Source organism: Ahaetulla prasina, chromosome 2, assembly GCF_028640845.1.
Source record: "Ahaetulla prasina isolate Xishuangbanna chromosome 2, ASM2864084v1, whole genome shotgun sequence".
NCBI lineage: Eukaryota > Metazoa > Chordata > Lepidosauria > Squamata > Colubridae > Ahaetulla > Ahaetulla prasina.
The window spans coordinates 263,981,135-264,006,585 of record NC_080540.1 but is presented as its reverse complement, the minus strand read 5'-3'; the positions used below and the strand labels follow the sequence as shown (position 1 = coordinate 264,006,585).

At 37.1% G+C, this 25,451-nt stretch overlaps 1 protein-coding gene across 4 annotated transcripts in view; it reads right to left on the bottom strand.

Annotated features, from left to right (window-relative positions):
• The window catches only part of TMEM161B (transmembrane protein 161B), a 64,135-nt gene that overhangs the window by 26,922 nt on the left and 11,762 nt on the right, over nt 1-25,451 (bottom strand). For 3 of the 4 annotated variants that reach the window (XM_058168446.1, XM_058168449.1, XM_058168448.1), the window contains exons 2-6: nt 20,581-20,684; nt 18,082-18,165; nt 14,937-15,034; nt 12,683-12,839; nt 271-422 (exon numbers count right to left, since the gene is read on the bottom strand). In XM_058168446.1, the coding sequence (XP_058024429.1) occupies nt 271-422; nt 12,683-12,839; nt 14,937-15,034; nt 18,082-18,165; nt 20,581-20,684 (595 nt within the window). The remainder of the gene's footprint in view (nt 1-270; nt 423-12,682; nt 12,840-14,936; nt 15,035-18,081; nt 18,166-20,580; nt 20,685-25,451) is intronic. The other variant, XM_058168447.1, reaches the window with a different exon arrangement.

The window sequence follows — 25,451 nt, the reverse complement described above, 5'->3', positions numbered from 1 at the left end:
TGCTATGTGTAAAATCAAAATACTATTTGCAAGTGCAATAAATTATTAGAAAATAACACTATTACAAAAGAATATAGTCTAACTGAATTTAATAGTTGCGAACTCTTAATTTAAGAATATTTATAATTTGCAGAAAAATATTTCATGCCTGTAATAGTAACAGAAAAAAATTATGAAATAGATTTGAAAACAGAAAAAATATTGGTATTTTTAAAAATATTACCTATAAAATATTTACTGTATTTGTCCATATTAACATCAAAATATTACCTGATTCAAGTCCAAACTCCAAATAGTTTTCTGTTACAATCAGAATTACCATAGCTTTGACAAAGAAAAAGAAGCCAAAGGTTACACAGACTGATCTTTCTCCTCCCTCTTCAACTTTAAAGTAGTGTGTAGTTAATGAAAACAATATTTTGCTATATGTAAGTGTTAAGGAATTTTTCCCCATACAATTCTAAATAAAAATCTTCGAAACCAAGTGCTAATATTAGAGAGGTAGGTCTATAAGGAAAATTATAGATATTGGCATTTTGGCCCTATTTTTTGGGTGAGGGGTGAGGCAGAGCAGTAGTTTTAAAACTATAAGGCAAGTGTGTTCAGACTCATAAAAGGTTAATGCCAATTCCTCATATTTTTGCAAAACTTATCAAATTACATTGCTAAATTTTAGCCAAACAATCTAAAATATTCTGGACTGTATACAAACATGTTTTAATAAATCATTGCAACGTTTAAAAAAACCAGTAAACTGACTTGGCATGTATACTTGGCTTAAAAGAAAACCCCACTAAAATCAAGTCCATTTTATATCCAAAGAAGACTTTTTCATTTGGCAAAATTTTAAACATTGGATGCTATAGAGAAAAAAAGACTGCATTCTTGGGGACTATCATTGGGGAAAAGGAATAATAAAAAGTGCAGGTTTTCAGAAACCGGCTATTATGTGGAACATGAATTCTTCTGGGAAAGAAAACCCCTTAACCCTAATTTACTCAAAAATGTACCATAAAATGAACATCTGTTAAAGCAACAGCAGATTGAAAGTGAATTTGCTTTTAGCTGAGCCGACAACAAACATGGAAGAAAGTAAAGCCACGAACTCCTCTCCGGATAAAGGAAAGGACTTGGGATCACTGACAGTGTTCCTTAAAGATGTTCCCTGTGATGAGACTGTAAAATATTGGTCTCTGGTGGGTTTTAGAGCTTTGGGAGTTGGAAGAGGCAGCTTTCCCTGAGCCACAGTTTGAAGCCTTTAAGAGGTGTTCAGTTTGTCCTCTTCTTCTCTTGAACATCTTTAGTAGAAATGGCTTGGAAATTTCTTTTTTGATATTAAGATCTTTCAGAATAACAAGTTTCATTATACTGGGTGATTTCCCTTCAACCTGTAGCAAAAAAAAGCTTTAAATAGGTGTAAAAACCTAAAGAAAAAAGATGGAAATAAGCAGCAAAAAGATGATTAAAATGTTGGTTTTAGTTTTAAATACTCTAGAGGCCAGATTGACTGAAAATAAAAATTTGAAATACATCCTGTAATTTGCTAAAATCTTATTAAAATATATGCAGATTTTAAGTTTAATTATAAGAAATGTCTGCCTTGGAAAAATATGCTGGATGAGAGAAAAACATGATAAAAGGAGACCTTTTAGGCTGATTAACCTAGGCAGATTCACTAATACAGAATGGAGAAAAAGTATTTTAACTCTCGAAGAAGTCATGGATACTTGGAAACAATGTACCCAGAAACTTCCCTTCAGACTATTTAATACAATAAAAATGGGCTTAAAAGAAAGAGATAGAAGAGGATATAACTGAAAATCAGAATGAATGTCTATGGAGATTCTCAATCATCCAGATCATGGTTGTCCCAAACTGAAGAAGCTTCTTGGATGAGAAGTGAAACATTTTCAAAAAAGAAAGAAAGAAAGTCTAGTTGTCTTTTGAAAAGCACCTTTGGGACATGAACAGGTTTTGGATATGGATTTAAAATTGATAGGATACAAGAAATATACTGGTAGACATTTTACAGAAAAAGGTGGATGTTTTAGTAGTTAAAAGGGACACATAAATAATAAACCAGAAGTGTTAATTGAATATGTGGATTTTAACTCAGAAAAGTGACTTGGACAATTTTCTTATTTTGGATTTACAACAGAGATGTGTTAAGAAGGAATTCCTGGGAAAGGAGAGAAAGAAGAGATCGATTGTGGGGGATATGGCCTAAAAGGAATAAACATTAAAATCTTTAAAAGTAAAATTAAGGTTTACAATATTGACTTATTCAACCAAGATTAAGATATATATGATTCTTTTCTTTTCTAGCAGTTTTCATGTTTTTTTCTGGACTACAACTGAATGATAAGACTTTAACAATTTATTTTTAAATAAAATATGGGAATAAGACAAATTTTTTTGCATTTTTTAGAGAAAATGATATGCTATGCTATTAAAATTGAGAAGAGATGAATAGATTAATTTGTGGGATTAAAAACTAAAACTTTAACTGTTATTTCTAATAGTGCTAAAGGTTTTTTTCCTTAATTAAGTTTGATGAGGTTTTGAAAGATTTATTTACAGGTAGGAAAAAAGAAAACAATTTTTTCCTTTATATTTTTATAAAAAATGACAAGGTACTATGTAGTAAGGAAAAAATATTACAGTGTTTTGTTTAAACTTAATATATAATATTTTTTTTATTTCTTAATGGACTTCCAATAAATAAAAGATAAGAAATGAGACATGGATTAGAGATTTGTTGTTGAAATATTAAAAACATTACTGAAAATGTACCTGTCTTAATGAAAGGGGAATTTCTATTTTTTTCTATTTTTCCATTTATATATTTTCCCTCCCCCTTTTTCTTTTTTATATTTCTCTTGTTTGCATTAGTTTTTAAACTTCAGTAAAAATTATTAAAAATGTACTATAAGATAATATAACTAACTTCCCTTTCATTTAAAAATTATAATTAGGCCCTTCAAGTTTAATGGAAACATTAGAAACTCAGCAGATTATAAATTTTTGAATAATTGTATATTTTCAAAATTAAGCAATACTGCTTTAAAGGAAAATTAAGCAACTCTATTAGCTCATTAAGAATAGTTTCTTATTAAATTACATTAGAAATTAGATATTAGAAACTACAGTATTTAACAATATCAGGGAGCTGAATGTACAAATAAGACATAATAGTCTTTTTTAGTTTTATTAATCATAGTATGGTCTTTTAAAAATATTTTTAAAAGTTTTAAATTATAATATGAAGAAACCTTTGATCCTTTGAAACAAGTAAGAATTTTAGAAATTACTGTTACATGGATATTGTGAAATTATAGTTTTTAAAATATAAAGTAATTGTTCAACAAGTTCCAACAAAAAACTGTATGACATCAAAACTGATAATATATTTTTATTGCCACACACTAAGATTGAATTCAGATTCATAAAAATACCTACATGCTTTGTGGATTGGGGTTTCTTCAGACTAGGAAGTGTTTCAGACTAGGGCATTTGTTTTATTTATAGTCAGAATTGAGTAAGCAATCAAAAGTAACACTGGTGATCCCTCCTGAATGTATCAGCTATAAAAACACACACTAAAGTCAAATCTAGCCCTATCTCTCTTCTATTTGCTGCATATTTTAAGACAACCACTGAATGATCTGCTGTCAGCCAGAGCTGACATAGAAGACAAGTTTCTATAAGGAACATACATCAATAAAGAAAGCAGTGTCTAAGAGGTAAATAGAAACAGGACATGGATTATATAAATTGAGAACCAGTTGCCACAACTTTTGCAGAAGAAATGGGTCATGAACATTCAGAGGAAGAAAAAAATGATACTAAGTGTAAAGACAGCAGTTCCCTAAAAAATAGAGGGAATGTAGTAGTTTCCTGAAAGAAGACAAATGATCACAAAAGTCTAAGATGATGGTTCTCAAATTGCAGTCATATGGCCCCTTGACTATTTAGTTTATTTTAAAGGATGCCATGAAAAACATGTCAAGTGGGGCACACACACATAAAAAAAAAGAATTTATACTGCAAATACTCTGTTGCCAATGCCAGAAAACAAGATAGTCCATATCTAGTAATGGGACCTGGAGTGGGACACAGCAGAAAAAGAAGCTTAGAAGGGGGATCACAGGCAAAAAAAACGAGAAACATTGTTCTAAGGCTTGCTGTTATGAGAAGTGGAAACATACATATCCCATGCAATACACTGTCTACCAGAAGTTTTGATTAGCAACAGGTATCTGAAGGATTTTGTGTAGTTATTCTTTGAACCTTCCTGATGTATGTGGAATTAAAACTTGTATTGATAGAAAAATATAGTCTGAAGGTTTTAGCAGCTTCAAATAGACCTGCATATTTAATAGTAGTATTTAGATATTTCATATATGCCTTATTTGAAGTTACATCAACAAATTTAATTTTACACAAAACGTATATATATATTTGTTTTCTGAGGTTTTCACGGGTGTTTGTATGTAGGTCTTTGGTTGTTCGGGTTTTCTCCCGTGTAAAATTGGAATGTCTTGGCGAAGTCTTATTCGTCATCTTCAGGCTTCAGCTTCGTGCTTCTGGGAGCAATGTGTGATCGCAGCTGTTTCTTCCTTTTAACTGCTAGTGAGGGTTTGAAATGATTGGGTGGGAGCTTTTTTTTTTTTTTTTTTTTTTGCATTTATATCCCGCCCTTCTCCGAAGACTCAGGGCGGCTTACACTATGTCAAGCAATAGTCTTCATCCATTTGTATATTATATACAAAGTCAACTTTTATTGCCCCCAACAATCTGGGTCCTCATTTTACCTACCTTATAAAGCTTGGCTGTGCTCTGATTGGATGGGGGAGTTTTGTGCTCTGATTGGATGGGGGTGTGTCCTGTTTGGGTGGGGGCTTGGTTGTGCTCAGATTAGTCTGAGTTGCAGGGGGATTTGAGCTGGTAAGCTGCATTGCTGTTGTTTGGCTTCGTGGTCGTGGTCGTGCTACATCTTCATAGTAGGTGTCAGTCTGCTGCATGTATGGATTAGAGGGGTTTGAAACAGCTAATGTTGCAGCTGCAGTCTGGCTTCTGGTCCTTGGTCATGCTTCATCATCAGTGTGGGTTTGGGTCTGCTTTCTGGGTGGACGTGTGGCAGTGACATCCTGTGTGGACCTCGTGAGTGTGGGTCTGGTGTCATTCCTCATGTTAGGGACTTGTTTGTCAATAAGGGCGGGTTTCCAAATGGCTGGTAGGCGGGAGGTATCATCTCCTTTGTTCATGCCGTGTGGGCGTTTTTCTATCTCGATGGCTTTTCTGATTATTCTGTTGTTAAAGTGTTCAGTTTTGGCGATAGTTCGGGTCTTTTTAAAGTCAATATCATGTCCTGTGGCTTTAAGGTGTTGGACCAGGGAAGAAGTTGGTTCCTCTTTTTTGACTGAGTTCTTGTGTTCTTCAATGCGTGCACTTATTCTTCTGTTGGTTTGTCCAATGTATGTGGTGGGGCAGGCGGTGCATGGGATTTCATATACTCCTTGATTTTCTAACTCAATTTTGTCTTTGGGGTTTCTTAGGATGGTGGATATTTTTCGGTTTGTGCAGAATGCTGTCTTGATGTTGTGTTTATGGAGGATCTTGCTGATTCTGTCTGTGGTGCCTTTTATATATGGGAGGAGGGCTGTGCCGTTTTCTTGTTCTCTGTCTTGGATTTTAGTGGGGGTTTCTTTTTGGATTAGATTGGTAATCTTATTTCTTTGGAATCCATTGGATGTTAGTACGTTAGTGAGAGTGTGTAGTTCGGTTTTTAGGTGTTGTTCGTCAGCTAAGCGTTTTGTTCTGGAGATGAGTGTCTTGGCTATGGAGTTGATCTGTGCTGGGTGGTGGTGTGAGAGTGCGTGCAGATAGCGGTTTGTGTGTGTTTTCTTCTGGTAGATGGTGTGTCCTAGGGAGCCATTGGGTTTCCTGTAGACTAAGACATCCAGGAAGGGAAATTGGTTGTTAGTTTCTGTTTCCATGGTGAACTGTATTTTGGGGTGTAGGCTATTGAGGTGTGTGAGGAAGTTGTCAAGTTTTTCTTTCCCCTGTGGCCAGATTATGAAGGTGTCGTCTACGTATCTGAGCCAGAGTTTGGGTTTGTGATCAGATTTTTCTAAAGCTTGGGTTTCAAAGTGTTCCATGTAGAGGTTGGCAATGACAGATGAGAGGGGTGATCCCATGGGTGCTCCTTCTATTTGTTTGTATTTTTGTCCGTTATAGATGAAGTATGTGTTGGATAGGCAGTGGTTGGTCAGATCTAGGATGTGCTTGGGGGGGGGGGTTATATTTGTTTTGGATAGCTGTTAAAGCTTCTTTGTTTGGCACTTGGGTGAAGAGGGATATGACATCAAAGCTCACGAGTAGGTCGTTGGGCTGTAAGTTTTGTTTCTTTATGATCTCTATGAACTGGAATGAGTTTTTTACATGTGAGGTGATGGATTCTGCATAGGGCTGTAGTTGTTTGGCGAGAAATTTGGCTAGGTTTTGTAGAGGTGAGTCTATGGAGCTGACTATGGGTCTAAGTGGGGTTCCTTTTTTGTGTATTTTGGGGAGACCATAGAGCTTAGGGCATCTGGATGATTTCTCTCTGGGAATGATTCTTTGTTGGATTTCTTCGCTGATGGGGGAGGCTTTTATTTTGGATCTAGTGGTTTTTTTTAGGTAGGTGGTGGGGTCTGTGTTTAGGGGTTTGTATGCAGAGTCTTGGAGTAAGTTGGTTAATTTGGTTTGGTAGTCAGATGTGTTCATAACCACCGTGGCGTTGCCCTTGTCTGCTGGTAGGATTATTATGCTGGTGTCTTTTTTCAGGTTAAGTAGTGCTGTCTGTTCCTCTTTGGGTATTTGCTTTTGGGTGGCTTGCTGGTGCAGAGGATGTTGGTGATTTCGAGTCTGATTTTGTTAGCATCGTCGGGGTTGATTTTGGTCAGGCTGGTTTCAACTCCGCATATAATGGTTTCAGTGGGGATGTATTTGGGAGTGACTGCAAAGTTGAATCCTTTGGAAAGGACATCGGTTTCAGCTTTGGTGAGGATCCTATCTGAGATGTTATGCACTGTTTGTTTCATGTGTGACTGTGAGGGGGGAGGGGTTTGTTTCTGGCGTTCTCGTAGTCTTCGGAGTTTGTTGGTGTCTGTGTCTGTCTTGAGGGTGGTCTGTGTTTCAGCTCTCCAGATGGCGAGTTGTTTGGATTTTGTCCACCCAGAAAGCAGACCCAAACCCACACTGATGATGAAGCACAACCAAGGACCAGAAGCCAGACCGCAGCTGCAACATTAGCTGTTTCAAACCCCTCCAATCCATACATGCAGCAGACTGACACCCACTATGAAGATGTAGCACGACCACGACCACGAAGCCAAACAACAGCAATGCAGCTCACCAGCTCAAATCCCCCTGCAACTCAGACTAATCTGAGCACAACCAAGCCCCCACCCAAACAGGACACACCCCCAGCCAATCAGAGCACAAAAAAACCCCATCCAATCAGAGCACAGCCAAGCTCCCACCCAATCAGTTCAAACCCCCACTAGCAGTTAAAAGGAAAAAACAGCTGCGATCACACATTGCTCCCAGAAGCACGAAGCTGAAGCCTGAAGATGACGAATGAGACTTCATCGAAACGTGGACGTGTGGCAGTGACATCCTGTGTGGACCTCGTGAGTGTGAATGCTGTCTTGATGTTGTGTTTGTGGAGGGTCTTGCTGATTCTGTCTGTGGTGCCTTTTATATATACTCCAAAATACAGTTCACCATGGAAACAGAAGTTAACAACCAACTTCCCTTCCCGGATGTCTTAGTCTACAAGAAACCCAATGGCTCCCTAGGACACACCATCTTCCAGAAGAAAACACACACAAACCGCTATCTGCATGCACTCTCACACCACCACCCAGCACAGATCAACTTCGTAGCCAAGACACTCATCTCCAGAACAAAACGCTTAGCTGACGAACAACACCTAAAAACCAAACAACACACTCTCACTAACGTACCAACATCCAATGGATTCCAAAGAAATAAGATTACCAAACTAATCCAAAAAGAACCCCCCACTAAAATCCAAGACAGAGAACAAGAAAACGGCACAGCCCTCCTCCCATATATAAAAGGCACCACAGACAGAATCAGCAAGATCCTCCACAAACACAACATCAAGACAGCATTCTGCACAAACCGAAAAATATCCATCATCCTAAGAAACCCCAAAGACAAAATTGAGTTAGAAAATCAAGGAGTATATGAAATCCCATGCACCGCCTGCCCCACCACATACATTGGACAAACCAACAGAAGAATAAGTGCATGCATTGAAGAACACAAGAACTCAGTTAAAAAAGAGGAACCAACTTCTTCCCTGGTCCAACACCTTAAAGCCACAGGACATGATATTGACTTTAAAAAGACCCGAACTATCGCCAAAACTGAACACTTTAACAACAGAATAATCAGAGAAGCCATCGAGATAAAAAAATGCCCACACGGCATGAACAAAGGAGATGATACCTCCGCCTACCAGCCATTTGGAAACCCGCCTTATTGACAAACGAGTCCCTAACACGAGGAATGACACCAGACCCACACTCACGAGGTCCACACAGGATGTCACCACACATCCACCCAGAAAGCAGACCCAAACCCACACTGATCATGAAGCACGACCAAGGACCAGAAGCCAGACCGCAGCTGCAACATTAGCCATTTCAAACCCCTCAATCCATACATGCAGCGGACTGAAACCCACTGTGAAGATGTGGCACGACCACGACCACGAAGCCAAACAGCAGCAGTGCAGCTAACCAGCTCAAATCCCCTGCAACTCAGACTAATCTGAGCACAACCAAGCCCCCACCCAAACAGGACACACCCCAGCCAATCAGAGCACAAAAACCCCATCCAATCAGAGCACAGCCAAGCTCCCACCCAATCAGTTCAAACCCCCACTAGCAGTTAAAAGGAAAAAACAGCTGCGATCACACATTGCTCCCAGAAGCACGAAGCTGAAGCCTGAAGATGACGAATGAGACTTCATCGAAACGTGGACGTGTGGCAGTGACATCCTGTGTGGACCTCGTGAGTGTGAATGCTGTCTTGATGTTGTGTTTGTGGAGGGTCTTGCTGATTCTGTCTGTGGTGCCTTTTATATATACTCCAAAATACAGTTCACCATGGAAACAGAAGTTAACAACCAACTTCCCTTCCCGGATGTCTTAGTCTACAAGAAACCCAATGGCTCCCTAGGACACACCATCTTCCAGAAGAAAACACACACAAACCGCTATCTGCATGCACTCTCACACCACCACCCAGCACAGATCAACTTCGTAGCCAAGACACTCATCTCCAGAACAAAACGCTTAGCTGACGAACAACACCTAAAAACCAAACAACACACTCTCACTAACGTACCAACATCCAATGGATTCCAAAGAAATAAGATTACCAAACTAATCCAAAAAGAACCCCCCACTAAAATCCAAGACAGAGAACAAGAAAACGGCACAGCCCTCCTCCCATATATAAAAGGCACCACAGACAGAATCAGCAAGATCCTCCACAAACACAACATCAAGACAGCATTCTGCACAAACCAAAAAATATCCACCATCCTAAGAAATCCCAAAGACAAAATTGAGTTAGAAAATCAAGGAGTATATGAAATCCCATGCACCGCCTGCCCCACCACATACATTGGACAAACGAACAGAAGAATAAGTGCATGCATTGAAGAACACAAGAACTCAGTTAAAAAAGAGGAACCAACTTCTTCCCTGGTCCAACACCTTAAAGCCACAGGACATGATATTGACTTTAAAAAGACCCGAACTATCGCCAAAACTGAACACTTTAACAACAGAATAATCAGAGAAGCCATCGAGATAAAAAAATGCCCACACGGCATGAACAAAGGAGATGATACCTCCCGCCTACCAGCCATTTGGAAACCCGCCCTTATTGACAAACGAGTCCCTAACACAAGAAATGACACTAGACCCACACTCACGAGGTCCACACAGGATGTCACTGCCACACGTCCACCCAGAAAGCAGACCCAAACCCACACTGATCATGAAGCACGATCAAGGACCAGAAGCCAGACCGCAGCTGCAACATTAGCCATTTCAAACCCCTCTGATCCATACATGCAGCGGACTGAAACCCACTGTGAAGATGTGGCACGACCACGACCACGAAGCCGGACAGCAGCAGTGCAGCTAACCAGCTCAAATCCCCCTGCAACTCAGACTAATCTTAGCACAACCAAGCCCCCACCCAAACAGGACACACCCCCAGCCAATCAGAGGACAAAAAAACCCCATCCAATCAGAGCACAGCCAAGCTCCCACCCAATCAGTTCAAACCCCCACTAGCAGTTAAAAAGGAAGAAACAGCTGCAATCACACATTGCTCCCAGAAGCACGGTTGAAGCCTGAAGATGACGAATGAGACTTCATCGAAACGTGGACGTGTGGCAGTGACATCCTGTGTGGACCTCGTGAGTGTGAATGCTGTCTTGATGTTGTGTTTGTGGAGGGTCTTGCTGATTCTGTCTGTGGTGCCTTTTATATATACTCCAAAATACAGTTCACCATGGAAACAGAAGTTAACAACCAACTTCCCTTCCCGGATGTCTTAGTCTACAAGAAACCCAATGGCTCCCTAGGACACACCATCTTCCAGAAGAAAACACACACAAACCGCTATCTGCATGCACTCTCACACCACCACCCAGCACAGATCAACTTCGTAGCCAAGACACTCATCTCCAGAACAAAACGCTTAGCTGACGAACAACACCTAAAAACCAAACAACACACTCTCACTAACGTACCAACATCCAATGGATTCCAAAGAAATAAGATTACCAAACTAATCCAAAAAGAACCCCCCACTAAAATCCAAGACAGAGAACAAGAAAACGGCACAGCCCTCCTCCCATATATAAAAGGCACCACAGACAGAATCAGCAAGATCCTCCACAAACACAACATCAAGACAGCATTCTGCACAAACCGAAAAATATCCATCATCCTAAGAAATCCCAAAGACAAAATTGAGTTAGAAAATCAAGGAGTATATGAAATCCCATGCACCGCCTGCCCCACCACATACATTGGACAAACGAACAGAAGAATAAGTGCATGCATTGAAGAACACAAGAACTCACTCAAACAAGAGGAACCAACTTCTTCCCTGGTCCAACACCTTAAAGCCACAGGACATGATATTGACTTTAAAAAGACCCGAACTATCGCCAAAACTGAACACTTTAACAACAGAATAATCAGAGAAGCCATCGAGATAAAAAAATGCCCACACGGCATGAACAAAGGAGATGATACCTCCCGCCTACCAGCCATTTGGAAACCCGCCCTTATTGACAAACGAGTCCCTACCACAAGGAGTGACACTAGACCCGCACTCACGAGGTCCACACAGGATGTCACTGCCACACGTCCACCCAGAAAGCAGACCCAAACCCACACTGATCATGAAGCACGATCAAGGACCAGAAGCCAGACCGCAGCTGCAACATTAGCCATTTCAAACCCCTCTGATCCATACATGCAGCGGACTGAAACCCACTGTGAAGATGTGGCACGACCACGACCACGAAGCCGGACAGCAGCAGTGCAGCTAACCAGCTCAAATCCCCCTGCAACTCAGACTAATCTTAGCACAACCAAGCCCCCACCCAAACAGGACACACCCCCAGCCAATCAGAGGACAAAAAAACCCCATCCAATCAGAGCACAGCCAAGCTCCCACCCAATCAGTTCAAACCCCCACTAGCAGTTAAAAAGGAAGAAACAGCTGCAATCACACATTGCTCCCAGAAGCACGAAGCTGAAGCCTGAAGATGACAAATGAGACTTCGTCGAAACGTCGCCAAGACACCTCCAATTTTACCGGGAGAAAACCCGAATAACCAAAGACCTACATATATATGTATGTATGTATGTATTTATGTATGTGTATGTATGTATGTATGCATACCATACACTAAGACACTATGTATGTATGTATGTATGTATGTATGTATATATGTATTTTATATAAAAGTTGGTATCTTCCAAATACCATGGATTACAGTTCCAAGACAGCAGGTAAATTCAAAGGAAAAGCTATGCTACAGATTTCAGGCTAAATATAATAATAAAATATATTTATGTAATTACTTTCCACATAAGTATATTAAAATCAAGCACAATCATTTTGAAGGAACTTCAAAAAAATTAGGTAATTTTGAACTAGATGGCTATAAAATGTTTCAATTTATATCAAGGACAAATGTTATTATATTATTGTCTGAACTGCTTTAATTTAGTTTTGATGAACTAACCTCAGTTTGTAGAAACTTTTTTCTCAGCATTACCACAAATATTGTGGTATGAACTAAATATGCCTGGTGATGATTAGTGCATGGTATTTTCCAAATACCATGGATACCAAATACCATGTCTATTCCTAGACAGCAGGAAAATTCTGGAAGATGTAAATCTAACATACTATATTTGGAGAATATCAGATTGGGGAATGTTGTATTAGAGAAAGAGCACCAAGTATTTCTATGAACCATTTTTACAAAAGATTACTGCCATGAACTTCACATATTTATTTTTTGAAAGTTTAACAAAAGTTCTAGAATACTTTAAAAGGATACATTGCAAAAGCGAGAACAAGAAAACACCAGACTATGCTGATATTCATTTCTTGTGAAGGCTTCATCCAAGTATAGTAAGCTTCAGTTATCAAATACACCACTGTAGCTGCCACTGTGAAGTCCACCAACCACTGATACTCAGGAAAATAATGCAAGGCTAAAATAAAAAGTGGATGTTTAGTAGTTGAAATATACATACGGATACTTATAAACTGTCTTCAGGGCACAGACCTTGACATCTGTGAGACTATCAGTCTCCATCAAACGAAAACTGATAGGGTTGGCATGTATCCCATCGAATAAGTGATGCACTTATATTGGACCAAGAAGGTATGCCTTGCCCTATGGAATAATGTTCCCCCCCCCCCAAGTTCAGACCACCCATCTTTGACAGCTTTTAGAAAGGTCTTAAAGACACTGCTCTTTTCACACACATTGGCCAGGATGATAAATGGGCCCCTTTTAATGTTCTGAATGCATGATTCTTGCAGCACATGGGGTTTTAAATACTTTTTGTTATATTCTTTTTACTCTCCAGTAGTACTGCTGCTTGACACTGACAAGGCCCTAATCAGTTTCACATTAAAGGCTTTTGTTTGCCTAAGCAACTGGTAGCTTACAACTGGTAGCTCACAATCCAGAGCACACTAGGCAAACATCCTGCACCAGCAAATTCCTTCTGATTTGTATTTCCATTGTGTACCTCCTTATACTTTTGCAATCCGTTTCTCTCCAATGAATGTAAATGCAAACATTCTCTTCTTGCTAATTATCCTAGTATTGGGATGAGCATTTAAAAGGGCAGGAGAGTGGGGAAAAGGGGGCTATAAATTTGCTCTTTTATATGGCTTCCTTGTGAGCCAGGTTTCAGAAACCTTTTCTAGTATTTCACCCAATTATTTGGGTTTCATCTTTCTGACATTGTAAAGCAAAGGAAATCTGAAGTAAAATCATAAGCACAGTTGCAATCATGTGATTATCATTTAGTGAATGATTTGCTTAATGAGTGCAATTGCTAAATGAGGTCTATTTGTACATTTTCCTAAAGCACTTTATATGAGAAAAATGGAAAGACAGGAAAGTATATGCATAATACTTGTCCTTTTCTCTACCACCAAAACCCTATGGTCTCATATATTCCCAGATGTTTCAAAAATATTACAAATGGAACAATCAGATAATTTAATCTCAAAAAATTTATCAAAAGTTTTAGATATAGATTCAAGCATCACTTACAAAATGTGGAAAAAGGATGCTATCTTTAATCAAATATCACATTAATATCACATATCATCAAGTTATTTTTGTATGCACTCAAAAACCTGTTTTTAACATTTACTAAAGCTCACTAGGCCAGTGCATAGCTTGAAGGTGATGGTTTATTATGACAATTGATTATGTAATATCCTCCTCTAATATAAAAATAACACAGATATACATCCCTCTGAACTACTGTTTCTTAACCTTAGGACCTTTAAAGTGCATGGACTTCTGGCTGGGGAATTCTGAGAGATGAAGTCCATGCATCATAAAGTTGCTAAAGTTGAGAAACACTGCTGTAAACTTCCAAATTCTTCCGCTTCCCTTCTGAGATCTTTTCTGGGATCCAATAGTTAAAAGAAACTTTTGTACAATAATCTTCCACAGTTAATGGACAAGCTGGATGACATTTTGTGGCAATTCAAAACTCCTTAATGAGAAAAATGTTACCACTTTCACATCTCTATGGGATGAACATTTTTGCTTCCAGAGTGCAAAGTTTTTCACCCAGACAAATCACAATAAAGATCCTTAATTCTCATCAACTAAATGAACCTATAAACATACTACCTACTTTGCATAACAGTAACTATTTATATCTTTCTACATGCATCTATTACTGAATCAATATGATTCACTCTGAGATGTTTATATTCCTTCCAGAATCTGCTAGAATTGAGCAACTTTTATTGAACATTAATTAAATATTTGAAATTCAAAGGGAAAACTTGGCATATACATTTGAAATATTCCCTCTAAGTAGAAAATTCAAAGAAGCCAAGGGCAGCTTATAATAAAAGTTAAACACATGGAGATGAATTAAGCGTTAATGGATTTTTCAATTATTTTATGACTGCTTAAAATACTAGTATATGGATTCTCAAACTGTAGCATTTGTCCTTTTTTAAATATGGGAATAAAAAGATTTTCCAAAAACAACAAATGCTCAGGAACACAAAATTTTATCATGATTCAATTTATAATAATCCCTTACCCAATGCATCTATTTCAGTGATAGATTTTGTTTCCAGATGAAGATTAATGTCTTTAGGAATGGTTAATGGCTTGTTTTCAATGTGACCATTGTACTTCCTGTTGAGATAAACATATATTAAAAACTGTCAATATTGCATCAGGTCTTACTGAGGCTCTAAAATTGCTACTTAAAAAGTAGCAAGAGACACAAAAACGGCCTTTCATAAAGAAAAATAATGGGATGAGGTGCAAACCATCTCCAGTTCAGCTTCTGCTAACAATAGTAGTAGCTCTGAGACAAGGTTGATTATATAACCCATTCAACCATTTAAGAAAATGATATTCTACTCCTAAATTTTTTTATTTTCAGGATGAAGAGTTTGAACCTTATCTTCTTCACTAATATAATGTAATTATGAGAGGAACAAACTGAATTTAAATACAGCAACATCAGATGCATGTAATCGAACTCAAATCTTTCTCTAACAGCGCCATGAAGCAACAAATAAGCAGTTTGAGAATGAACAAGGACCAGAGCATATGATCATTTAACTCATATCTATCCATCTAACAACATTTTCTTCTAAAAAGCTACCACAGAGGACAAACATGCATCATTGGGAGCTTGAGTTCTTGGGCTCCCACACAATTATACAGCAATCACAGAAAAGAAGAAAAAGTTGAGGAGTTTGGAATTAGGGTATGCAATGCAAAAGAATATTCTTTGTTCCTTTTTTTTTGATTCTTGAAAAGAATCAATGAAGATAAGAAAAAAAAGGATGACAAACAACTCAATGAGTATTTAATAGCTTTTAATAAAGCTACTTTCAATATTATGTTATTCAATAGACAAAAATGCTATCAAATTTATTTGCTGAAAAGAAAACTGACCTGTGAATCTAAGGCTGAAAACAGAGATACTGCTATTCAGCTTTATCTAATTGGGTATATGTGCACACATTTGCAAATGAACTTGAGTTTATTTAACTGAGTTGAACTAATGAGCATCATAATATCATTACATATTTATGCTAGAATTTTTCATAAGTATATGTACAAAGATACTCATAAAATTCTAGAAACTCTTTTACTGAGTGGCAAGAAATGAAATTAGGCAAGAAAAATTTAATAATTTAAGTTATTATAAAATTCTAGGAACCAAGAACACAAAAGCTCCTAAATATGCTCCTGGAGCCACACCTTAAAACTCACAGGCTTTATTATCAATGACTTCTATAATGAATTCTTCTGAAGAATAGCCGAAATCACCTTGCATACCAAGCATCCCCCAGATGTCCTCTTTTACCTTTGTTAATTTATTTTTAAAACAATTGTAACTGTTCCATAACACATGAAACAAGGTACTATGTTTCAACAATGATCTACTAAATCCTCAGGAGCAATTGGCAACTAAACTTTCCTTTAGAAAACCTAATCTCTAGTCTTTATAATTTAATGGAGAAATAAAGTTGATGCACAATTTGTATAAACCTTTCAGATGGAATAGACTGTTGTACAAGTAGAAATTTGGCATAGTATGTGAAAGAATAAGGTATAAGAAATAGCTGCCTGAGGGTTAAATTATTTTTAGTAGCAGTCCTTCATATTGAGAACTCCTTGATCAGTGTAATATTTTGGTATTTGTATTTTTCAAGCCCATAAATAAATTAATACTTTTGTATTTTAACTTTTATTTGCGATGGAGCAGTTTAATTGATTTACCATTCATACGTTATAGATCCGTGATGGCGAACCTATGGCACACGTGCCACAGGTGGCACACAGAGCTCTCTCTGTGGGCATGCCAGTTGTCACCCCAGTCAAGCTCCACCGCGCATGTGTGCACACATTGCGCAGGCCAGCTGGTCTTTGGGTCTCTGTCGTGCATGTGCGGGGGATGGGCCGCATGCATCGGGGGTGCTCACACTGCATTTTTGGGGTCCACACATGTGCCTCACGTGCCCCATTTTGGGCCTGGAAGGCCTCCTGCACCAACCTGGAAGCCAAAATGGGGCATAGGGGCACAGCACAAGGCCCCCCTCCACCCTGTTTTGGGCCTGGAAAGCCTCCTGCACCAACTTGTAACAGGGTTTCGGGAGGCACAGGGCACATGCACGGGGGGGGGCACATGCACAGGGGATGCACGTGCTCGCATTGCATTTTGGGGTTTTATGCATGCATTCACGCACATGGCTTTGGACACTCAGCATCAAAAAGGTTAACCATCACTGTTATAGATATTAAAATTGTGGTACACTTCTTTCTCAAGAGTAGCATTTAGGCTTGAAAGACAACTTGAAAAAACTTCACAGAAGACAACACAGGCAAACCGTTAAACTACAACTGCCAAGAAAACAGCACAGCCCTATCTTTATAATGATCAAAACTTGACTTGGTGACATTTACTGTTATATAATAATTTTAAATAAACATACAAATAATTAATTTTAAAAGAGACTTTTCTCATCCTTGCATATAGTAGTTTCATCAGTGGATGAACCTAGTAGACTTCTATCCTCTAGTAGATGGAATCTTATAGGTTATCTGAAGTGTTTATTTTAATTTTTAAACTATAATTGGTGTGGGATGAGTATCACACAAATAGACTTCTATGCAGAAGTCTCTCTACAGTAATTGTTAGTAGAACAAGAGATCCTGACATTAGATCTTGCTCCTTGGATGGTCACATAATACAGATTTTGGCTTGTCATCTAGATAACCCCCCCCCTTTTTTTTAATTGACCAAAGAAGTTGTAATTCCTGACTCTGTTCTAGTGTTACTCTTTTTATTGTAATACCCGCTAATAGACGTATATATATCTAAATTAAACAAGGAAGTCAGCCAGGTAAGTCAGTTCTAATTGTACTCTGCCTTTTCTTATCCTTTTAACCCAGTAAAATGCATAATAGCGACAAGGACAAGTATATTAGAGGTGACCTATCTCCCATTTCTCTGCTTTAGTTTTATTTATCCCCAAAATATTCATAAGTCTTTTGAGACCCTTTGATTTTTAATATAATATCAATCTATTAAAAGCACACCCATACGATTTCTTTCCATGCAAAATCATTTTTAACATTTCATTTTTGTAATTATTATAGAATATCAAATAACCAACCACAACAACTGGGAAATAATTACCAGCTACCCACAGTTTTCATACCTATCTTTCTTGCTTTTTCCCTTTTGCTGTTTTCCTGCAAGAATACGTAATTCTTCTTCTGTGGGATGCAGGTACCACTGCAAACTAAAAACACACACACACACACACACACACACACCAAAAGAAACATTAACAATTTGAATGACATTTTACTAAATATAATACAAGAAGCCTTTGTAATTCAAATAGTAAGGTTAAAATAGTTTTCATTATGTCCATACTCCTGAACTTAAATGGTTTCCGGGGGATGGTAGAGGACAGGAAGGCCTGGAGGAAAGTTGTCCATGGGGTCACGATGGGTCGGACACAACTTTGCAACTAACAACAACAACATATCCATACTTGCCTATGAAAGCTGCTAGTTTTGCAATACAAAACAACTGTATTCTTTATTTGTGATTATCTTATGTATGATGTTGATATGTGAAATAGAAACAGAGGGAGAAAAAATGCAAACACATAGATACACCAAACTCTTAGCAGGTCTTCTATGTCTTATAGGTAGTTCTCATTTAACAACCATTCCAAATTGCAATGGTACTGAATGGTAGTCACAACTGGTCCTTGAAATTACAGTTGTAATTGCAACGCCCCTGCAATCACATGTTGAAAATTTGAACATCTGGTAGCCTGTCCACATTTAGGAGCACATGAGCTTACGCCCATTCATCTATCTCCCGCCATCCATGATTTCTTGGTTGTGCTACTCTTCACTGTCACCCATCCCTGCTGCTTCCAGCTGAGCTTTGCCATCTTCTTCCTCCCATTGTTGACAAGCCACTCCCAGCTGAGGCAGTTGCTGCCACTGCCATCAACAGCAAGAGGAAGAGGTTACATAAGGGCAGCAAGAATAGGAAGTGACAGAGTTAAGGGCAGCCAAAAGAGCAGAAATAGGGAAGAAATAGGTGGGAAGGGGAGTTGAAGCAGAGGACAATGCAGCAGAGCAAGAGAAACATGGTCCTTGTCTAACAGTGCACCCAGGAACTGGTGATGTTTTGCCTAATAACCACTGCTTTGTGATGGAAATTCCGGTCCCAATTTAGTTTAAGCAAGGACTAGCTATATACTTTTTTCTATTACTTTGAACTTACTCTTTGGCCTGCTTTTTAACCAAAGCCTCACATACTAAATATAAAATTATTAAAAAACAAAAGCAAAAAAAGTATGTTTGTCAAGATGACTGGTAAAATTCAAATTGACTTTTTAGTAAAAGATGCCACCAGATAATTATCTACAGATAATTCTGTAGATAAATTATGACAAACTCAATAGTCCATGACCAGCTGTTCAATATCCCACAGGAATCTCTAAAGGACCAATAAGGAGGCTGCTGTTTTAACACTTAGCAAGGCCAAAGCTACTCTACCATATCTACTTACTTTGTCCTTCCACCTGTCCTCTCTAGTGAGGTATTTGAGCAAATTTCTACACTGGCAAGCAGCTGCCAATTATGAGTGCTAGACTCCCTTTTATTTTTCATGCAGCCATCTGGCTTATACAGTCCTTCCACATGTCTCAGAATCATCCATCAATTAAGCTCTTGATGAAGACAGAGAAGATTTAGGTTGAGTAGACAAATCATCAGTTATTAGTAAATCCAACCAAAAGAACACCTGGCTGCATACATTGAGCAGTGACTGTTATAACTATATATGAAATTGTGGGTCCTTGATACTTAATTATGTAATCAGGAAATTGAGCTTATTTCTTATTTTATAATTTTTGGAATAATCCCTTCTGAAATTTAAGTGCATTTATAAAAGCCAAATAGTATCTAACTAGAGAATTAATCTTCTGAAGATCACCCATTATTCTGGCTTCCTAGCAAGAATATCACAAAAGGTAGAATATTTTCAAATGGAAATTCACAAGTAATTCTAAAGGATTTAGGGAGCCTGGGGATAGCCCAAATGTGCTTCTTTCTTAATTGTTTTTAGCACAGGGAGTTTAATGATTGTGAATGTTATTTTAAAGTTATTAAGTAATTTGTCACAAGTACCATGATTGTCACTAATGACTATTGCCTTTAAGTAAGCAATTCCTCTTTTCTTAAATTTCAAATCTGAGTTTCCTCTTACAGAATATTTTAATTATTGAAACAATTATACGGAAAATGTATGGTCATATTATTAAGCAAGGTGAGATAGAAGGGTCTGCTTTTATAAATAGGGCATAGCACTTGTCAAGAAATAGATCATGGACAGCGTATGTAATAGTATAATAAAGTATATACCATCTATTTCTCAAGAAGATCCTAAGCTGTAGCATAATGCACATTTCTAGATAAGACTAGGAAAGATTTAATGTGATTATTTTTAGAACCAACATATCCAGACCCATTATAATTATAATCAGTTCCCAGACAAACTTGGTACACAACAGAATAGGCCAGCAAAATATCCAATGGCATCTTACAGGTGTAGCAAATTTACTACAGTATCAGCTTTCGTGGACAAGAACCCACTTTATCAGATGTTTAGTTCTGGTTTCTTATCTTACCTTCCACTGCAAAGAAGCCACCGGGCAAGAGAGTAGTGAGGTATGATCTTCTGTATAATGCTAGTCATCACCATGGTAACCACCAGCTGCACACCTATCACCCCCTGTAGAAGAATAAACCAATGTATGTTAACATGAAAAAACTTTATTTCACAGCTTCTCTAAAACCAATCTTTAAATAGCATCATTTTCTTATAACTGTGAATTATTAGTTCTAATCTAAAACACTGACATTTTGTGGCTTTATAACTGCTTTCTCTGCTCTGAAGCTCCCCAAATATGTTGGACAATAAGCCTGATAAACTACATCTGTAGAGTACTACACTAAGTACACTTTTAATAGGAATGAGCATTTGTGTAATATTACACATTATATTCAAAATAACAGATTATATAAACACACAACTTTATTTTTAATATTTTAGAGATACAGTTCTATACTACATTAGTGTCAACATTCTTAATAATTCTTCAATTTTCTGGAAAAATCAGTATAAAACATCAACACTTTTCCTAACTTGATCTTTCATCTCTGTTTTTGAAAATCTGGTGAATAACTAGCCACAATTCCATGTACACGGAAACCCAGATTTGTCACTATTTACTAAAATAAGCAGAAAGGTAAAATCAACAATGAATTCAATATATGCTTCCCATTAATTCTCCAATTCATATTTACTCCACTTGAAAAACTTTATTTGTATAACCAATGAGACAATAGTGAACAACAGACCTATTTTACTGCATAAAATGAAGAAGTAGCATAGCTATAATTTCTATTGTCATGCTGTAGTTATGTTTTTTGGTAGTTAAAATGTGCAAGACCAGTTCCATCATAAAAGGGCTCAGCAGACTAAGTCTGTCTGTTATTAACATAGCTGCTTGCAATTACTGCAAGTTCAAGTCCCACCAGGCCCAAGGTTGACTCAGCCTTCCATCCTTTATAAGGTAGGTAAAATGAGGACCCAGATTGTTGGGGGCAATAAAAGTTGACTTTGTATATAATATACAAATGGATGAAGACTATTGCTTAACACTGTGTAAGCCACCCTGAGTCTTCGGAGAAGGGCGGGATATAAATTCAAATTAAAAAAAGAGAGAAATCTTTCTTTCCAAGGGCTATTGGAAAATGTATACAACATATAAAATGGCATATGGATTTGAAAATAAAAGACAAATGCAAATGTTTCAAATTAAACTTTTTAAAGTTTGTGAACGAAATTAGTGTCAATATATAAACTTTTCTTATCAGAAATCACAAAGTTAATATTGCTTAGATATTCCAGATATATCAGTGATTAAATTAAATTTGAGCCTGCTTTAAAATCTATTTCTCACTCTTTCTGCATCCCAATAGCTGGATTTTAAAGTAGCTTTCCAGTGTTTCATTTGGTTCAGAAAATTACCAGTTGAAAGTTAAGACAAAGAGATTCAGATAAAGAGGTGCCAACTCAACCATTACAATAAGAACACAAAATTAAAAGCAGTGAAATATCAATTTAAGAATAAGACTAAATAAATACAAGTTCAGATGACAGAAAACTGAAAGGCTAAGAACTGAAATATTAAAATCCAAATACCAAATATATCAAGTTGAAAACTGTTAATAATTCTTGGATATATGCAAGACAAATTATGTAAATCATTCCATTTCAGTGCACATTAAGAAAAATAAACAATTCTGATTATTTAAAATTGCAAAGCATCTAGTAGGTAACCAATGGTACCTACCATTTGCTAACCAACCAAGCCACTTTCTAAGTCTACTCCTTACTTCCAGCATTGCAAGATCTCTCTTGTTATTCCTGTCAATATATAGTAATTTGTGCCTATTCTGTTTACAAAGTACAGATAGTCCTCAGGTTATATCCATTCATTCAGCAACCATTCAAAGTTATGATGGCACAGAACAAGGGGGACTCATGAATGGCTCTCAAAGTTCTGGCTGTCACAGCATTCACCACAATCATATGACTGTGATTTTCAACATTCCCTGCTGGCTTCCCCAAAGTAAAGTCTATGGGGAAGCTAGCAGAAAATTACAAGTTGCAGTTACATGAGGTCCTTCCTTAATGACCTATATACTTTTTCCTTAAGGACAGCAACAGGGACTAACAGAACTGTTATTGCTAAGCAATAAAGACATGTGATGTCATATTTTATGACAGCATTGTCAAGAACTACTTTAGGTAGCAAAAAATCAATACAACTGCGTAAAATAGATCCTGTACTAACTTAATCCAAACTTTTAGCAAATGAGCAAGTCAGTGAGATGGAATCAGAGGTGGTTTCAGCAGGTTCTGACCAGTTCTGGAGAACCGGTAGTGGAACTTTTGAGTAGATCAGAGAACCGCAGTAAAAATTCTGACTGGCCCCACCTCCATCTATTTTCTGCCTCCCAAGTCTCAGATGATCAGGAGGAAATGGGGATTTTGCAGTAACCTTCCTCTGGATTGGGGAGTGATTGGAGATTTTACAGTATCCTTCCCCTGCCATTCCCACCAAGCCAAGCCACACCCACCAAGCCACACCCACAGAACTGGTAGTAAAAAACTTTGAAACCCACCACTGGATGGAATGACTTGAATATTTGATTTTCAAGAAAATGCTAAGTTTAATTTTAACAAATATGACAACACTAATATAGTGTCTTTAGATCAAAGCACTACTTATAAGAAATATTTCAGACAACTGAATGCTGTTGACAGAACAATACTGAATTCCCACTTAGAATTGCTTCCTATTTTCTGTGCAAGTAGGATTCCACCTAAAGATTTCCATTAAAAGTTACAAGAATGTGAACATTTCTGATACATATTGCCACACACCACTTTTAGTTATCACAGTAATATATGAAACCGGCATAAATCAGAAGCATACTTTAACATTTAAACAAGAAATCAAATTAACTTTCACTAAATACACTGAAATTGTTGGAAATGGTTTTGATATTAAAATGTATCTAAAGACTGTAAACCCTTTCCTTTCCTGACATTAAATGTATACACACACCTGTCATTCTGAAAGATATGATTTTTTTCTTGGGTTAGGATTCCAAGCTTCCTTAGGTCTCTCCTTCTACCCATATCTCTCAAATCTGCCTTTCCTCGGTTTCCTTTTTCTTCTGAAATGTAAACTATGAAAGGTGCTCTGCTCTGTTTTGAGGGACAGCTCTAATACCCAATCGTCGTAATAATATTATCTGTTTAAAAATGTTCTCACAAAACAGAACTATAATTAAAAATAGCATTTTCTAATATGCTTCATGATATAAAGGCACAGTAATATGATAGTGTAATTGCTTTTCAATTGTTTACCCACAGGAAAAAATAGAACTTTAGCTGCAAAATATCCCATATTCCCGTTTTCCTTTTCTAAGCCTATTTCATGCAATCAAACTGTTTCCATTATACTCTATGAGATCAATATCTGATCATCATGTACCTGTCACCAGGCTATACAAATGACTATGTTTGTTCTAAGTCAGTGACTCTTGAGTGCAAAAGAAGACAGAGTACTATCTATCCTATATTATTTAGGGGAAACATACATTGCTATTAAAAAGGGAATATCATTAATGATAAAATAGCTATTCTCGACACTGGTTAAGAATTCTAGATATGTTCTGCCTTGTACTGAAGTGTTAAACGGGGGGGGGGGGGTATTTACCCTTCCAACAGATTTAAAAAAACAATTCAAATTAGTCAGTTCTTATCTATTTTAGAAACAAGAAACCTTAATGAAAACTTAAAGTGACAAAAGTATTATGGTATAGCAGAAGATTTTGTAGGCTACAGCCTGTTAGATGTAGGATGCATTCTTTCGAGCTTCAATTACATTTATGTATAAGGCTGGGGTGAAATAATAAGCAATGGTCAAGATGAATATAAATGTATAAAAAATGTCCAGTGATAATTTAATGTTGGGACTTTATAAAACAGGTGAGCGAATTAACAGATATTCCTGCATTGGTCAGCTATGTAACCTATGCAGTACAATTTTTTTAAAGAAATATTCTTGTTCTAACAACAGATGATATAAGTTGAGTTTCTTGATGAATTCTAGTTCAGCTTATTTACCATTACAGTTTTTGAATGCCATATACTGGAAAGTTAAAAGTTAATATTCTGTTTTTTTATAATTTTAATTTTTGATATTACATTATATCCTTTTATTCTTTTTAATAGTCTTACCTTCACCCTATAGAATATTACACCTGAAGATCAGCTAACAGAAGAATGTCTGATTTCATTAATAGTGCCAGAATAGGACAGTGTTACTTTCTACATATCTATGGTGTTTCAAACTGCAATGCCTTAGATCACATGTCTTAGTGAAATAATTAGATCTTAGTATAAGAAATTAACTCAGCCATATTTTATGATTCAGCAATTACAATGGATTGTGTGTAAGTAAAAAAAAAAAAGAGTAGTCACATCTTTATTTACCACCTAAAGCTTATGACAGGGAAATGTTGATGGCAGTTGTGACTGCCTCAGAAGATCATCTGCTGGGAAACTAGTGAGCTTCTTTGTACAGTGGATTGACCACTGAGAGAACAGACTGCTGGACTACATGGGCTTAGGGTTTGATCCAAAAGAACACTCTAATATTCTTAAACAAAAGTGGGGAAGTGTGTCTGTACGTTGTAACCCTCCACTGATATTAGTGGATTTAATTTGATTATCTATATTCAACCTCTTTATAAAAATTCTAGTTTAATTTAGACTTTTCTTCACAAAACTGATTAAGATTCTATAACTTCAATTTTTCTATTGCTTCTATAGGGTTCTATAGCTTCAATTTTTAAATTTACTATAGCAAGAATGCTTCCATAATAAATTCTGGAGCAGGGAATAATGGCAACTGCT